The sequence below is a fragment of the Manis javanica genome, chromosome 1, assembly GCF_040802235.1.
Source record: "Manis javanica isolate MJ-LG chromosome 1, MJ_LKY, whole genome shotgun sequence".
NCBI classification, from domain to species: domain Eukaryota; kingdom Metazoa; phylum Chordata; class Mammalia; order Pholidota; family Manidae; genus Manis; species Manis javanica.
In genome coordinates, this window is record NC_133156.1 from 1,858,523 (window position 1) to 1,876,653 (window position 18,131).

An 18,131-nucleotide genomic window follows, 5' to 3' on the forward strand; every position below is an offset into this window, starting at 1 on the left:
AGGGGGATGTCCCTTCATACAAGGTAAATGAAGTACTACATATTTTGATATCCCCACATACAGTGTTCCTGGAACACCTAGTAGAATTCTTCCTAGAACTCCTAGGACTGCCTTCACCTATACTTTTAACACCCGTGCCAAGCATGGAATTGCCCAGATGGACTCCCAAGGACTGTCTGCCTTAATGAGAGTTGGTGATCTGGAGGAGAATGTACAGGTTTAGTTCAGGAAACTACAAATACCTTCCCTCTTGTTTTACTCCACCACTCTGTGGGGCACTGGTATGCTGGTTGTTAACTCAAGAGATTAAAAAGTTGGTTATTCCTAAGATTTTCCCTGGGAATGTCACCCAGAACCTCCTTATGAATATTGTATCCAGCTTCAAGGAGATTTGCAGGAAGGAGGAAGGAGGTTTGTAAAGGGCCTCTGATTCTAATTCTAAGATACTTCACCAGAATGGATCCTGGATCCTGGCTCTAAGATCAACACTAGAGAAAGACTTCAGAGAACTGGTGGGGAAGGGGTTCTCTGTGACTAGTGAGGGCAGGTGGTAATGAATTTGTCCTGGAGCTGCAGGCAGCCCAGAACAGCTGGATAAGGTTAATGTAGGAAGGAAACAGTGGCGGTTTGCCCATACAAATCATAGTAAAACAGCAAGGGAAAAAAAATTCATCATTTATAGGGAAATTTAGAGAAATGTATTAAGAAATATTAAAAGTATCATGAATGAAAGAAGAGAAATACCATGATCATGGATAGGAAGCCTTAATATCAGAAATACATCAGTTGTCTCCAGTTGATAAATAGTCAATTAAATTCCAATCAAACTCCCCAAAAGATTTTTCATGGAATTGAATGAAATGATTCTAAAATATACTATATTTGGAGGAGTAAAGGGTCAGACATAACCTCGAAATTTTAAAGAAAAGCAACAGGTGGGGAATACTATGAAGCTGTAATAATTATGATAGTGTGCTATTGGGACCAGACTAGGAAAACTGAACAATGAAACACAACAAAAAAAGAGCTTAGAAACAGTGCACATTTAGACCTTTGATCTGTAACACTAATTATATGTCTTAGGGGAAAGGAAGAATCGTTGAAAAATATGGTAGGAAAAACATTACCCAAATAAGACAAAAAATGATATCAGATCACTAACATTGAGCATATATAAAAAGCAGGCACAATGTGTTAAAGACTTCAATGTCCACAAAACGAAACAAAGGGGATCTTTAGATTGCAGCATGAGTTATCTACTACCACTCAACAAATTACCCCAAAACTTCCTAGTTTCAAATAATAAACATTTATCATCCCATAGTTTCTATGAGTCAGGAATCTTTGAGTCATTTAGCCTGGTAGTTCCAGCTCAAGGTCTGGTATGAGGCTACAGACAAGATGTTGGCCAAAGTTACAGTCATTAGAAGGCTTGGCTGGGGCTAGAGAATCTATTTTCACACTAGCTTTTTTGCTGGATTTTGACAAGAGGTCTCAGTTCCTCAGCACATGCACATCTCCACAGGGCTGGTTGGGTATCCTCCCAATATGACAGAAGGTGTTCTCTTGAGAGTTAAGGAAGAAGCTGCTGTGTCTTTAGCACCTAGTCTAGGAAGTCATACACTGGCACCTCCACAATACTGTATTCTTTAGAAATGAGCCATTAAGTCCAGTCCACATCCCAATGAAGGGAAATCTCATAATGAGAGGACTATCAAAGAATTTGTGAACATATTTTTAAAATGCTACAAACCCTCAATGAAGATAGAAGTATCTTTCAGGCCTTGGTATAGGGCATGGATTTCTAGCATGACATGAAAGGATTAGTTCTAATTAAAGGAAAGGTTGATAAACTAGACTTTATTGAAAATTATTAACTTTTGCTCTTCAACACTTAGAGCAAGTGAAAGTTAGAAAGTAGAGGGAAGTTATTAATAAAGTACACATGGAAAAGGATTCATATCAAGAACACAGAAAGAACTTTTACCATTTAGTTAAGAAAAGATCAAACAACCTAGCAGATAAATGGGCAAAAGGAACACATCAGACCAATAAACCTATGCACAGATATTCAGCATCACTGTTCATCTGGGAAATACAGATCAAGACCATAATGAGATATTACTTTACAATCATTTGATTAGTGAAACTTTAAAAATCTGATGGTAAGTGTTGGAGAGGGTATAGATCCATAGAAATGCATACTCTGCTAGTGCGGTATAAATTGGTGTGACTAAGTCACAAGATAATTTCAGATAATGATAAATACTAAAAGAAAATAAAACACAGCGATGGAAGACAGTAACTAGCAAGCCTGCACAAGGGAAGGACCACATTTACAAGGGGTTGCTGGGAACGGAGACAAGATTTAGTGGGAGACATTTGAGTATCAAGAAGGAACCAGGTGTGCACTGAGGTATGACTTACTATTTTGTTCCTGGTTTTCTAACATCTGGCTAAAAGTTTCTTGGCTTTCTCTTCTCAGGATTTTTCAGGTTCTCTTTTTCATCACCCTATTTTTCATCACACTGCTGGGCTACTTGCTTTTCCACATAAGCTTTATAAATCCAGACCTCCTAATCGACATACTACCCAAGATACTGAACAGGAGCACCTTGTGGAGGCTAAGAAGCTTCCTCTCTGCATCTCTCACACTTCGGACTGAGGACTTGTTGCCCCACTAATCTCCAAAAAACATCCTTGGGAAAAGAAGGCAAGTGGTACCTGACTGTGTACACTAGGAGATGGTGGAACTTGTAGAGGGAAGATGTTTTCTCCAGTTTTTCCCTTGAGGTTTGCCTACTGATTACCTTTCCCCCCATGTTGTGTTTCCAAGATCGACCTTGCCCAGTAAACAGCTCTGTCAATAGATTTCAGCAGCTATAGGATAAGCTAAATAGTATGAAATAGTAAACAAAGTAGACCATTTTCAGAATAATGTCATAGATGCTAAGCAAAGTTAGAGACCATCATTACTCCTAGATAAACTTAAAAATGTAAGAGACCAGATCTCTGCAATGCAGATGGCTCTTTACTGATAATTAGAACTCTATAGCTGCCAGTGACCTTAACTTAAGCTAACTTAGAAATTACAGCAAAATTTAAAAAAATATGTTGCCTTATGGAACTAAAAATCTGAGGTTGCAGGCATGGATGAATCCAGAAGTTTCACCAGTGTCCTCAGGGCTTCATCTCTCTCCATTTCTCTGAATGGGCATTGCTCCTTTAAGTGGCAATATTCTGAAAATAACTTAAATCTTATACTACCCGATTAGCAACTTCAGTACAATCAGTCTTTTCCAATAGCTACAGCAGGAAATACCAAAGAATCTGTATTGGCCGAGGTCAAATGCCTATCCCTGTCCCATAATCAGCTGATCATGTGTCACCAAAGTCATCCTTTAATGAAAGGCTTATAGGCATCTAGTACCACAGATAAATATTACGAACAGAAGTAACCAAATGGAAAAAAAATTAAGCAACTTTCTTAATCTGGTAAATTGCCTAGAATGAGTAAATTCTTTCTTAACCCCAGGCCTCAGAGAAAACAAAATCCTCTTCTCCTGGCAATTACTAGAGTAATGTGCAAATATGCATCGTCTGACAATACAAGTCATGGAGTTTTCACCTGGCACCCTAAATGGAAACACCCCCCACCCATCTCAAGGAACAGCATTGCATGCGTGGCTTATTCCCACACTGAGTGGCAGTGGCATCTGGCACTTTCTGCCCAGTATGTGCAGCCTTAATAGGTGTTTCCCTAAACCAGACTTTGTTCTTGGCACAAGGGGAGGATAAGGTATGGCCAGCTCCCATTTACCATTGTCCTGACACATGACAGAGCTGAGCAAGAAATCCACTCCTCTGCACTCATGAATTTGAGACTTAGAATCATGAAAGTAAAAGTATTTTCACACATTGTAATTTCAGAGTCACTTAAGAAAACTTAAAAAAAATTTTCCTTTCATGCATATTTCATTATTCATCACCATGTTTTCTCTGCTGTAGCTAAGTGACAAAGCCCCAACTTCTGTGGGATGCAGCGAAAGCAGTCTTAAGAGGAAAGTATATAGAAATCCAGGCATACTTAAGAAGGAAGAACAATCCCAAATGAATAGTCTAATGTCACAATTATCGAAACTGGAAAAAGAAGAACAAATGAGGCCTAAGGTCACCAGACGGAGGGACATAATAAAAGATCAGAGAAGAAATAAACAAAATTCAGAAGAAAATCAATGAAACCAAGAGCTGGTTTTTCAAGAAAATAAACAAAATAGATAAGCCTCTAGCCAGACTTATTAAGAGAAAAAGAGAGACAACACACATCAACAGAATCAGAAACAAGAAAGTAAAAATCACGACAGACCCCACAGAAATACAAAGAAATATTAGAGAATACCATGAAAATCTATATGCTAACAAGCTGGAAAACCTAGGAGAAATGGACAACTTCCTAGAAAAATACAACCTCCCAAGACTGACCCAGAAAGAAACAGAAAATCTAAACAGACCAATTACCAGCAACAAAATTGAATCGGTAATCAAAAAACTACCCAAGAACAAAACCCCCAGGCCAGATGGATTTACCTCAGAATTTTATCAGACATACACAGAAGACATAATACCCATTGTCCTTAAAGTTTTCCAAAAAACAGAAGTGGAGGGAATACTCCCAAACTCATTCCATCAAGCCAACATCACCCTAATAGCAAAACCAGGCAAAGACCCCACCAAAAAAGAAAACTGCAGACCAATATCCCTGATGAATGTAGATGCAAAAAAACTCAACAAAATATTAGCAAACCGAATTAAAAAATACATCAAGAGGATCATACACCGTGACCAAGTGGGATTCACCCCAGTGATGCAAGGATGGTACAACATTCGAAAATCCATCAACATCATCCACCACCTCAACAAGAAGATAGACAAAACCACATGATCATCTCCATAGATGCTGAAAAAGCATTCGATTAAATTCAACATCCAGCCATGATAAAAACTCTGAACAAAATTGGCATAGAGGGCAAGTACGTCAACATAATAAAGGCCATAAATGATAAACCCACACCTATCATCATACTGAACAGCGAGAGGCTGAAAGCTTTTCCTCCCAGATCGGGAACAAGACAGGGATGCCCACTCACCTCCCTGTTATTGAACATAGTACTGGAGGTCTAAGCCACAGCTATCAGACAAAACAAACAAATGCAAGGAATCCAGATTGGTAAAGAAGAAGTCAAACTGTCACTATTTGCAGATGACATGATATTGTACACAAAAAACCCTAAAGACGCCACTGCAAAACTATTAGAACTAATATCGGAATTCAGCGAAGTTGCAAGATAAAAAATTAACACACAGAAATCTGTAGCTTTCCTATACTCTAACAATAAACTAATAGAAAGAGGAATCAGGAAAACAATTCCATTCACAATAGCATCAAAAAAAAAAAATACCTAGGAATAAACCTAACCAAGGAAGTGAAAGACCTATACCCTGAAAACTATAAGACACTCTTAAGAGAAATTGAAGAGGACACTAACCAATGGAAACTCATCCCATGCTCTTGGTTAGGAAGAATTAATATCATCAAAATGGCCATCCTGCCAAAAGCTATATACAGATTTAATGCAAGCCCTATCAAATTACAAACAACATTCTTCAACGAACTGGAACAAATAGTTCAAAATTTCATGTGGAAACACCAAAGACCCCAATAGCCAAAGCAATCCTAAGAAGAATAAAGGGGGGCGGGGATCTCGCTCCCCAAATTCAAGCTCTACTACAAAGCCACAGGAATCAACACAATTTGGTACTGGCACAACAACAGAGCCACAGACCAGTGGAACAGAATAGAGATGACAATAACCCAAACATACATGGTCAATTAATATACAATAAAGGAGCCATGGACATACAATGGGGAAAGGACAGTCTCTTCAACAGATGGTGCTGGCAAAACTGGCCAGCTACATGTAAGAGAATGAAACTGGATCACTGTCTAACCCCATAGACAAAAGTAAATTTGAAATGGATCAAAGACCTGAATGTAAGTCATAAAACCAGAGAACTCTTAGAAAAAAACATAGGTATAAATCTCTTCAACATAAACATGAGCTACTTCTTCACGAACATACCTCCTTGGGCAAGGGAAACAAAAGCAAAAATGAACAAGTGGGACGAAATCAAGCTGAAAAGCTTCTGTACAGCAAAGGACACCATCAATAGAGCAAAAAGGTACCCTACAGTATGGGAGAATATATTCATAAATGAGATCTGACAAAGGATTGACATCCAAAATATATAAAGAGCTCACACATCTCAACAAACAAAAAGCAAATAATCCAATTAAAAAATGGGCAGAGGAGCTGAACAGACAGTTCTCCAAAGAAGAAATTCAGATAGCCAATGGACACATGATAAGATGCTCCACATCGCTAGTCATCAGAGAAATGCAAATTAAAACCACAATGAGATATCACCTCACACCAGTAAGGATCACCATCATCGAAAAGACAAACAACAAATGTTGGCGAGGTTGTGGAGAAATGGGAACCCTCCTACACTGCTGGTGGGAATGTAAATTTGTTCAACCATTGTGGAAAGCAGTATGGAGGTTCCTCAGAATGCTCAAAATAGAAATACCATTTGACCCAGCAATTCCACTTCTAGGAATTTACCCTAAGAATGCAGCACTCCAGTTTGAAAAAGACAGATGCACCCCTTTGTTTATCGTTGCACTATTTACAATAGCCAGATATGGAAGTAACCTAAATGTCCATCAGTAGATGAATGGATAAAGAAGATGTGGTACATATACACAATGGAATGTTACTCAGCCATAAGCAAAAAACAGATCCTATCATTCGCAACAACATGGATGGAGCTACAGGGTATTATGCTCAGTGAAATAAGCCAGGCAGAGAAAGACAAGTACCAAATGATTTCACTCATGTGTGGAGTAGAACAACAAAGGAAAACTGAAGGAACAATACAGCAGCAGAATCACAGAACCCAAGAATGGACTAACAGTTACCACAGGGAAAAAAGGGACTGGGGAGGATGGGTGGGAAGGGAGGGATAAGGGCGGGGAAAAAGAAAGAGAGCACTAAGATCAGCATGTATAGTGTGGGGGGGGGGGCACAGGGGAGGATGTGCAACACAGAGAAGACAAGTAGTGATTTTACAGCATCTCACTACAGAGATGGACAGTGACTGTGAAGGGGTATGTGGGGGGGACTTGGTGAAGGAGGGAGCCTAGTAAACATAATGTTCTTCATGTAATTGTCACCAAAATAAAAAAAAAAAGATACAAACTTAGAATCATATATTGAAGCGTATACAGATTTAGAGTTTTTTATATCTTCCTGGTAAATTGAAATTTTTATTATTATGAAACTTCTTTTTATCTCTAGTAATATTTCTTGTTTTAAAGTTTTATCTGATGTTCACTCTCTTCTGCTTGGGGTTTGAAAAGAGTACTTTTTTAAATCTTTTTATTTTCAACCTCTTTATTTTCATATGTGAGATATGTTTCTTAGACTCAGAATGGAATTCTTGGTGGTTTTTAATCCCATCTGCTCTGACCAAATTTTCCAATTTATAAAGCACTGTACTCCATTTACATTTATTACAATTATCTAGATGCAAGGAGATTTTTAAGATTGTGGAAACATTTATCAGAAGGGGAAAGGAAAAACTAAAAAGACTGAAAATAGAAGGAAGGAAAGGGAAATGATGACTGGTGGGGTAAGTTCTAGAGGTGGCGGACAGCATGATATCGAGAGTCCCGAGCACAGAACGAGGGGCGGTGTTGCAGAGGACACCGGGGGGACAGGCACAGACCTCCGCTTGGTGGTGGTGTGAAGCTGTGTGGGAAGTTGCAGGATGCTCACAATTATCCAGTACACAAGAGTCTTTGCTTCAGAGCCAAATACTAGGCTTCTAAAGGTCAGAGTTTGGTAGTTCTTGGCCTGCTGTCTTGTGGGCTGGGGTGCAAGGACAAAACAAGCCTAAGCACAGGAACGCCCAGCCGAGTGTGTTTGCTTTACCACGATGACTGAGTTGTTTAGGAAAAATACAGGGTGCAAAGACTAGAGTTTAGATATCCTCGAGAAGAAACTGAGCAAGGTATATGCTAATCCCTGGACAGTTTAAACAAACATCGTGCACTGGAAATGTTTCACAGATCTGATCTTCCTGAGGCCTGGTGGCTTGAGGACAGGCAGGCATCACGTGTCTGGCTTCAAGCTCTTCATGAGACCATACTTAAGCCAAACTGGGAATGATGAAATCCTTCCTTCTCACGCATCCAATTGGCATTTATGGACACACAACTGTAGAGATAAGAAATGGCTCTGGAAGATGTGTGTGTGGAAACCCATACTCAACAATGGCTAATGCTTGGCCTGACCACAGACTGTACAAAGGCAAACCACCTGAGAAGCAAAGGAATATATGGTGAAAATAAAATAAAATGCCCACTTAATGTGTAGGCAGTTTAATTTTTATGGTTAAGTAGTACAGGAAAAAGAATGTAAATAAGCCTTCCTACATATTTCTCAAACCCCCTAGTCTCTATGTTGTCACCATACTTCTATGGCCATATTTAGGTTATACCTTTTTAGTATTCTGATTTTTCAGAAATGGTAAAATACATGCATCCAGAGCAAAAGAGTGCCTCCCCACTACATATTTTCAGAATGTTTACTACCTCTCTTCATTCTTCTATTACTTTTAGCACCAAAGTCAAATTTTAATTAATTCTGAGACACTAAGCTAATCATCAGACTAATCAATTACATGGGAGGAAGAAATGTAAAATTAGGGAAAATAATTCACAGAGATGGAAAGAAGGGGAAAATATGCTGGTCAAAGTTATTTATTCTGGGAAAGTTTTTTCTCCCTCTACACATGACCTAAAAGTACATCTTAGTTCTGAGTCTTTGAAAAGAATTCTGAGTTTTAAATCAATGGAAGTTTTTTTGCAAATTAGCTGAGCTTTTACTCAGCAAGGTTTCCTGGCTATTATGGACAAGTTCACAATACCTTATGGAAACAGGCGTACAGACAGAGGGGCCACATCTGTTCAGCATTCCTGTCCTTACTCCAGGAATGCTGGATACACCAGCAACCTTGAGAAAGCCATTTGTAAATGTCTTACTAACTTATCTTCAGTCCCTGTAAAAACAAGTCCCTAAGCAAGTAGCAATTCTCACATCACCCAAAGTCTTGTCATTTGACAAGAGCAAGGGAATTAATGGCAAACCACCACCGAGTGGATCCATCATCAGGTACCACAGTTCAGATCACTCCTGGGTGATTTCTCCAAAGTGTTTGTGAACTGAGGTTTAGAGTTCTACCTGCATGTTAGGTTTTAACCATAAAAAGGATCTTTCATGCACTGAGAGTACCTGGCTGGGCCTTGGAGCTGTTCCTGAGCTCTGTTTCTAGCCCCATGGTGCTAGTGAGCCCTGCCACTTGGAAAACCACAGTATGCAGACCTGTCCATCAGAACGGTGGAGGGAAATGGACCAAATCAATTTTTAGCAATCACACTTCTATACAAAGAATGAATAAAATGTCTGGCGGGGTGGAAGATGGGAGGTCTGGAGGCTCTGGGAGAGTAGAAGGTGATCTCTGAGGGACAGTCTGGGGTGTTCTATTCTGTTATTAAAGGTGAAATTACTAACCCTCTTCCAGGAAATGAGTCAAGATTTAGAAGAAAAGGTAGAAGTTTTATGGTGAGTTGGAGCATGGGAGAGGTTAATGAACTGGTGGGCAACGTGAAGAGAAGTTCCAGGCACACGTTAAGGAAGTGACTCTCACAGGACCAAGGAGCCCCAACCAGCACAAGCTCGCCCAGGAGAAATTTTATGGTTCAAGTATTACTCAATACTTGATGTGTCAGAACATAGTGTACCCTTGATTTGAGAAGGGTCAATTTCATTTATCCCCTGCCTGTGTTTCCAGAAGCCACGTGGATGGCCCCCTACGTCCTGTCCAGAGTCCCATTTCCCATTCTTCAGCCACACTGGGCCAGTACACAAATCTAGACTTACTTTCTGTGCATATGTTCTTGAGGATGACATTTCCTCTCTTGAAACACCCTTTGATCCCTTTTAATGCTTATTAAATGCCAAGCCCTTTACAAAGATTTCCCTGATCCTTCTAATTTGGATATAATCTCATCCTCCTTCAGAGGAGGACCTATAGCATTCTCTACTTACAATGAAAATTAATCTTTCATTATTTATTCGGGTTATCTTGCCCTAATCTTTTCCTGTTTCCAATAGATTGTTAAACTTTGTGAGTATATGATACTTATTTAAATTCTCATTGGGTCCTCACATGTACCCAACACAACTCTTGCACACAGAATGTGTACAATACATACCTGTTAAAAGAAAATTGGATCAACATTTGTTGAATGATACTGAATTGATGCTATGAAAATGGCTCCCATATATGCGAGCTCATTTACTGAAAAATGGGACCAAGGTTCCATACAGCATGGGGTTCTGGGGGCTGGAATAGAAGTGGGGGTGAGGAGGATTTGATGCCAGGGCTGAAGACTATGGCGCTAATGGCATTCACAAGACAGCATGTCAGGGAGGCCAGTGTTGAGAATGAAACAGTCCAAAAGGAGCATCAACTGAAGAAGCAGCAACCAGGTTTCCCAAGAGAAAATAAGCTGGCCGGGCAGAGGACCGGCTAGGAAGTACGGCTGAAGAATCTTCTCACAGATACTGGAGTGAAAAAGATTGGAATCTGGTTGAAGAATTAAGTGCAGTTAGTTCTTTATGAGACTCTCCCTCCTGTATTGTTTTATCCAGTGAGATTTCCAGCCTGTGGTTGCCATTATCGTAGTTCAGATACCATCACTATAACGTGGAAGAAGTTCCTACCAGCTACTCTGCAGTGCGTCATCCTAACAACTCAGAATCCGTTCTTCTCAACCTTCCTTTCACAGTAAGCCTTCAGGGTGCTCTTGCAATGCCTTGTTGTGACCAAATTCTGCTACAGCTCTGCAAGCAGGTGAGGTGAGCGGCCTTGTCTAACCCTGATTACACTGAGAGGGCAGGACACACCACAGACACCTCCGCCTGTCAGTGACAGAGCCTGGACTTAATCTCCTAGAATCGGATTGTCAGGTTGTGGCTCTTCCGACTTTGGCTTTTTGAGGGTTCGGGATCTAGTGATTATCATGAGGCACAGTGAAAAGGGTTCTGAAAGTAAACACATCCAAGTCCCACTTTGTTCACTGATAAAATTTACGGCTTAATGTGAGTCTCTCTTGGCTTCAGCCAGCTTGCTTTTGAAATGGGATAGTAATGCCAAGTCGCCCGGTGTGTAAAATTTTGAAGGTGGTGAACTTGACACAATAGGTTCTTGAGGCTCTTTTCTTAAATCAGTTACGTTAATATTTCTTGAGCACTTGTTTATGAGGGACTCAGGACTGAACAAGACAGGGCTGCTCCCTGTAAGTGCCCACACTCTGTGCTTTGGACTGTTTATCCCATCACACCGATCTGCCCTGAGGCATCAGTACCTTCCAGGGCTCTAGCAAGTCTCTGCCATCTAGATAAGTATTGATGGTGAAATCAGACATTTGTCCCATAACTCTCCAAGTGTTTATGTAAAATGAAGACAATAAAACACACTACTCAATGAGGGTGTACCAAGGATGAAATGAAATGGGAATTTAGAAGGGATTTATAAATTGTGAAAAGCTGTGGAAATGTAAATGGTGTGACCATTTATTCTGCATATGCAGAAAGCCTCTGAGCCCCTGTCTGAGGAAGACCAAGGGGGAAATGGGCAGGATGAAGTTCGTCATTGGCCTGGCACTTTTCAGGCGTGTCTGCCCTCTAGCGGCTGTGGTCCATGGCTGCTTCATGGGAGGGGTGCCTGGAGAAGAACGGAGCACGCCTGTCTGGGAGGGTAAAGAAGGGTTCGGCAGGGAACTCAGCCTTGTCCTCACTGTCCTCCTCTGTAGGAGACATTGCCCACATCCCTTTGACCTATCTTCAGGTATAGTGGAAGGCACAAGCTTTGGGGGTGAACAGACCTGCCCCTGTCATTTACCACCAACCTGAGCCAATTTACCTAATTTCCCTTAGCTTTAGCCCCCCGTTTGCATGGGAAGAATACCCAATTTGAGCTTTTTGTAAAGGTACAATGAAATAATTTATATAGAATAGTCTGCACAGTACCTGGCACATTTTAAGCACTTTAAAAAAGGCTTTTATTGCCTTCACACTTTACTCATATTTCTGGGTTCATACTGGCAGGTTACTTGGGGCTGGGAATATATATTTAGCCCTTAAATCATCTTAGATACTTCCCCAATAAGCAAATGTTCCCTTTCTATCCTTTTCAAAGGGAAAATTGTTAGCCTGGAATTGTAAATTCTATAAATACAAGGTTAGATAATCTGCCTACCTAACCCTGTTCTGATTTCCCTCTTCAGATTTGTGGGACTATTTGCTGCTCTCACTGGGGACTGCCTGCTGCCCAGCAGGGCTTCTGATGGAACAGTTTATGAGCCTCTGACGTAAAAGATTGTCTTACTAATGAGGCACATTCCCAGGATGGGCAGATCTTCTTTCTTCACAAGCTGAACACAAGTGAAGCTCACTGGGTAACCCCTCCTCCTGCTTTCCCTCTGGTCCACCCTGCACATCCCTGACCAAAAGGCTGTGTGGCCAGTCACATCACCCTGTCTGTGCTTTGTTGGGAAGACATCAATTTGAGGAGGAAGACATAATCTGGTATTCCCAAGATGGATTTTGTTTACTGCTATCATAATCTTTCAGGCATTTGAAAGGATAGGTCCTTAAATATCACAGAGGGAACAAATCGGATGACTCCAGGAAAAGTTGCTCAGCCTCCAAGAGGGGAGCTGGCCTCTGCTGGTACTGGTTCACAGGACCAACTGTGCCTCTCTGAACTTGGCATCTGAAGGAGGTAAAGGTCAGCTATCTGGGAGAAACTGTTCCAAGCTGAAGGAACAAACAAGTGGATGGCGTGTTTGAGAAACATCAGGGAAGCTGGTTTGACTAAAAAAGAGCAAGCAAGGGAGGATCTGAGGTCTGAGAGAGAAGACGGCTTTATAAGGACTCCGGCTTTTTCTCTGAGTGAGATGGAGAACAAGGGTTGGCTGGAAGAGTGACCTAACATGTCGTTTGGTTTCTGTATTAAAAAAAGGCTACAGAAAGGCAGGCGCAGAAGCAGGGAGAACAGTTAGGAATTCTTGCAGTTGTCCAAGTAAGAGATGCCCGTATCATGGACAAAGTAGATCCTGGACATAATGTGACATTAAGACCTAAAGATCTTCTGAATTGGCTGTGTGGTGTTGGAGAAAGACAGGAGTCACAGATGAGTCCAAGCATTTTCGCCTGAGCAACTAGGAGGATCAAGGTGCTATTACTAAGATGGGAAGATGGCAAGAAGGGCTGGTTTCGGATGGACAGCCAGGAGTTGGATTTTGGACATGTGAAACTTGAGATGACTAGCAGACAGCCAAGAGATATCAATTCAAGATTTGGTTACATGACCTGGAGATTAGGGGAAAATGTCAGGCTTGAGATATAGATTTAAAGGAATTCAGTATACAGACAGTATTTAAAACCAAGACAGATGAGATCACCAAGGAGATGAGTACAGATAGAGAAGAAGTCCAAGCACTAAGTCTTGAGGCACTCCAATGTTTGGAGGTCATGGAGGTGAGGAAGAAGCACTGAAGGAGATTAAGAGGAGCAGGCAATAAGGTAGTAATCAAACTGGGGAGCCAAGGGAATAAAGTATTACAAATAGGGAGTGATCAATGTTCCAAACGTTAGTGATTGGTCAATTGGAATTGACTAGTCTGGCAACATGGGGGTCACTGTCGACCTTGAAAAGGAATTTTGACCGTGTCCTATATCCAGATTATAAAATCAGTATTATAGCTTGTTAGTTTGTTTACATTTCTTTATATAGCACTTAGGTGGTATACTAGTTCCTCTTAGGCAGAGGAAGCGTGATGTCTCATTCACTCTGGGTCCTGACGTAGAGTAAGGAGCTCAATGAATATATGTGGAATGAACACGCAAATGCATGAAAAAGAGCAATTTCAGTATTGGCCTAGGATGTCCACTGTAAGTCTGCACTGCCTCAGAATTACTGGATCAGAAAGAGATCTGCCACCAGATGGGACTGGACTTGAATCACAGGATACAGATGACTATCCTATTCTTAATGACACTGTCATTCTGTCTCATTTTTTGCATAGCATTGTCATCATCATCATCATCCAATAAACACATTCTGTTCATCCTTCCCTCATAGTCCATCTTAGAGTGGTCATTCAACTTTAATTTACCAACTTCTCATATACCTCATTATTATAAACTCCGTAATACAATATGCATATTGCTGTAGTATTGATCGTCTTTATGTTCAGAATTTCAAGGGCCTTTGGTGGCATCTTCCTGCTATATATTGTACTTAATATCATTTCTTTGGCTTTGAAGAATGCCTGTAATTTAATAATTCAAGTGAAGATGTTTATCGAGTGGGGTTGTGTGCCAGATAGACAATTCTCTTTGGAGATACAATGGTGAGCAAGTTAGACATGATCATGGCCCTGAAGGAGCCTGCAGTCTAATGGAGTTATGTGGCAGAGACATCAAACAATCAATTACAACAAAGGGTGATAAGTGGCATGAGAAGGGAAGTGCTGTCCGTTTCATACATATCTTCTATCCTTGGTCTTCCTTTATATACTTTATGTGTGTTCCTGGGTGATTGCATTCACCCTCTTGGACTCAACGAATGACTCCCAAATCCAGAGCTCCAGCTCAGATCTTTCTAAATATGTCCAACCAATGTTTATTGGGTCTTTCCACTTGGGAGTCTCAGAATCACCTTCAAACTCAACATATCAAAAACAGAATCAAGCACCTCCGTTAACCCTCCTATGCATACATACCAACACCTTAGCTGTTTTTCTCTTTCTGAGCCACCGTAATCTACAGTGCCATTGAGTCAACTGCCCACTTAGACACCAGAGCATTCACCTTGGCTTCCGGTTCTACCTCGTCCCACTTTAGCAATCTGTTACTAGTTCTATTCATTCTTTCTTCTAAATATCTCTTGCCTCTCCTCAGTTGTCTCCATTTCTATGACCATTACATAACATCTGTGAACATTTGCTGGACCTTTGTTATGTACCAGGTTCTCTACTAAGTGCTTTCAATGTGTTTCCTTATTTATTCCTCATACCACTGGGTAAGCTTCAGTGAACTCTAGAGCTATTCTCACTTTTACAGACAGGAAAATGAGGTGTACATAGGTTAAGCACTTTGCAGGGATCACCTAGGTGGTAGGTGAAGGAGCCTTGTAGCATAAACCAGTGTCACGAACCACTAAACCCTTAGTTTAAGCAACTTCACCATCTCTGACTCCGGATTTCTATGACAGCCTCCAACCATGACTTTTTCAAAGCTTCACCACAGACATGAGTGAAATGATATTTCCACTTGAAGTCATTTAACTTATCTACCTGTCACCCTTAGGATAAATACCAAAGCCCCTAATAGAGCTTTTGCCCTTGTTTTTCGTGATCTGGCCTCTGAGTATGTCTTAGGCTTTCCCGTCCCCCTTCCCCCATTCCCCGTCCAGCCCACGGCTCTAAAGCACTTTCTGCAGTTCCGCAGACATGCTTCCTCTCACCCCCGGGTCTCATGTCTCCTCTGTCTGGGAAATCTTACTCTATGACTGATCTGCTTCTGTCACATATCCCACTTCTTAGCAAGAAAGGTCCAGAAGGAAGTATTATTTTACCTATTCTGCTTTTTATTTGTTCCTGTTAAAAATCAGTAGGATGGAAAAAAAATCAATAGGACGTATTGACACAAATGATGGGACTAAACATGAGAACCTCCTCCTTTTTAGTGACTCTGTCCTGATGACAGTCACAATTATGTGACAAAGGACATGTGCAGATCTGTGGAGTGCACTGTGTTGAGGGGAGTGGACAGGGGGCTTGAGTGCTTATTGCTGAATATTCCTGAAGCCTCCTGCCCCCGACTCTCCCCAGATTTAGAGGAAGGAGATGCCTTGAAGCCTGGGGTCGGTGTATCAAGCTTGCATGATTAGTACCATATTTCCCTTTCTGAGCTATTTAGGATCAAAAAGAAAAAAATGTTAGAAAAAAATCGATGTCAAGTATAAGACTGGAAACAAAGCATAGTTGGAACAAATTAGAACCAAATTTCCATCATCAGGGTTCAATAATCAAAGAAAACAACTTTTCTCCTCTTGGGAACTATATTTTCCTCAAGTTTTGGGAATACTAAGGGGAATGCTCAGACCATTTGGCCCATGCAAGACTACGACAAGGTCCTGCTACACCTCTGATGGCCCTGCAGCCACTTACCTGCCTTCAAACTACACCTCATCTCATTTCTTCATGGGGCACCATGTCTTTAGGGGCAGAAGGTGATAGCAGCATTTCCTGGGGATCTTGCAAAGACACCAAACCTCCCCTGGTAAATTTGCAGCAAACCTCTCATTCCTTAGGGTGAAAGGGGGCAGCATCAAGGATCTTTTAAGGAATGGAGGCCGTTTGCAAAACTTCACCACATAGACTGTTTAGAATAGTGATTCTTCTTTTCCAGCTTTCTTATGTTCTCTTGGTGTTTATATTCTAAGTGTACCTACTTGCATACTATTGTGTATCTGAATACTCTTCTAAAACGTTTTTCATTTCTTCTGACAGGAATGAAGACCTGGTTTCTGAGTTGGAGCATCTCAGAGGAAAGGCGCTGACACAATATTAAGTGGTCTTAGGGGCCTTCTCTGATTGTCCCTTTTGATGCCCAGCAAAGCCACTCTCTGTCTTTCACATCATCTCGTCATTTTTTTAAATTTGTATTAAGGAATAATATGCTGAGGTATAATGAGATATTACTATTTCTCTCTCTTCCAATTAGAATGTACATTCATGAAGGTGGGGACCTAGAATAATGCTTGGCTCATAATAGTTGCTCAATAAGTATCTGTTGAAGAATGGGGTGGAGGCTTATTCAGACTGAGAAGCACAGAAGCGGGTGGCAGGCAGGGATAGGAGTCCCAGCACCACAGTAGTAGATTCAAATGCTTCTGGAACGATTGATGACTGGGTCACCTCTTCCCCTAGTCCCATTAAGCACCCAACCCAGGTCAGTGAGCTGGCCAATCAGCATCCTTCTCTCACAGGGCATCAAAAGCTGTTCAGAGGACCTGAAAGCACTCAGTCTGTTTCAGCTGTGGATGCAGAAGTCTGGATGGATAAAAGCTGCTATCAAGTTTTTTATGTAAGATGCTAATTGTTAAATCTGCCTTTGTCTTCCCCCTCCTTCACTTTTCTAAGGCTTCTGGAAAGGAAAGAAAATTTTAAGTACATGCAGATGGGATGAAGAGGACAGGCAAAGATTTAGGTCTTTTGGAAGTGAAGTCGATTTTTTAAGTGTTAAATAAATGAGTGAGATTCCCAGTTTAAAAGCATGGAGTTCAAGGACAATTAAGCAAATAAAAGTCTCACTTTTGAACTCAGAACGTGACAGCTGATTGATTTAATGGATTTTCAGCTCAACCAAACTGCCTTTTAGGAAACAGCTAATGCTGTCTTTCTCATGACAACTGTTCTTGTTTTTTTTCCACCTCAGGTCATCCATAAGCCCCCGAGTTTCTTTATATTTCAGCCTGAATGTAGATCATTCTCAAATTTCTTTCTGTATCCAACCTCCTATTCAGAATTTCTTCCATAAGCATGGTTTGAGCTGAACCACTGATTTTTACTTGTAATATCTCATTAAGCTAAGCAACTTCCCTACCTCTTCAAAGTCTGCTTTCTAGTAGTGGGAATACTGGAGGGCGCCAGGTCACCACAGAGGCCAAGGGTGCAGAAGGAGCTCCAGGCAGCTCCTGCCTGCTCACAGCGTGGGCCGCAGCGGCCCTGCCCGGCACTGCATGTGGACTGAAGGGCGGCTGCTGCCTAAGCAGGTGTGTTTGAGTGTCTGAATGAGGCTGTTCTGTGCGAACTTCAGAATAGCCTTTGTACCAAAGTTTTAAACCAGTTGCCCGGATGCCTTCCCCAGCAA

General features: G+C 41.1%; 1 protein-coding gene across 8 annotated transcripts in view; it reads left to right on the plus strand.

Moving 5' to 3' along the window:
• LOC140844528 (transmembrane and coiled-coil domain-containing protein 5A-like) overlaps positions 1 to 17,586 on the plus strand; it is a 120,106-nt gene extending 102,520 nt beyond the window's left edge. For 4 of the 8 annotated variants that reach the window (XM_073217364.1, XM_073217231.1, XM_073217286.1 and 1 more), the window contains 2 exons: positions 2,486 to 2,713; positions 12,476 to 16,729. In XM_073217364.1, coding sequence (XP_073073465.1) covers positions 2,486 to 2,684 — 199 coding nt within the window. In that variant the 3' untranslated portion in view covers positions 2,685 to 2,713; positions 12,476 to 16,729. Of the gene's footprint in view, positions 1 to 2,485; positions 2,714 to 12,475; positions 16,731 to 16,768 lie in introns of those variants that run through there. The other 4 variants (XR_012123044.1, XM_073217482.1, XM_073217432.1 and 1 more) reach the window with 4 other exon arrangements.
• Positions 17,587 to 18,131: the final 545 nt, after the last annotated feature.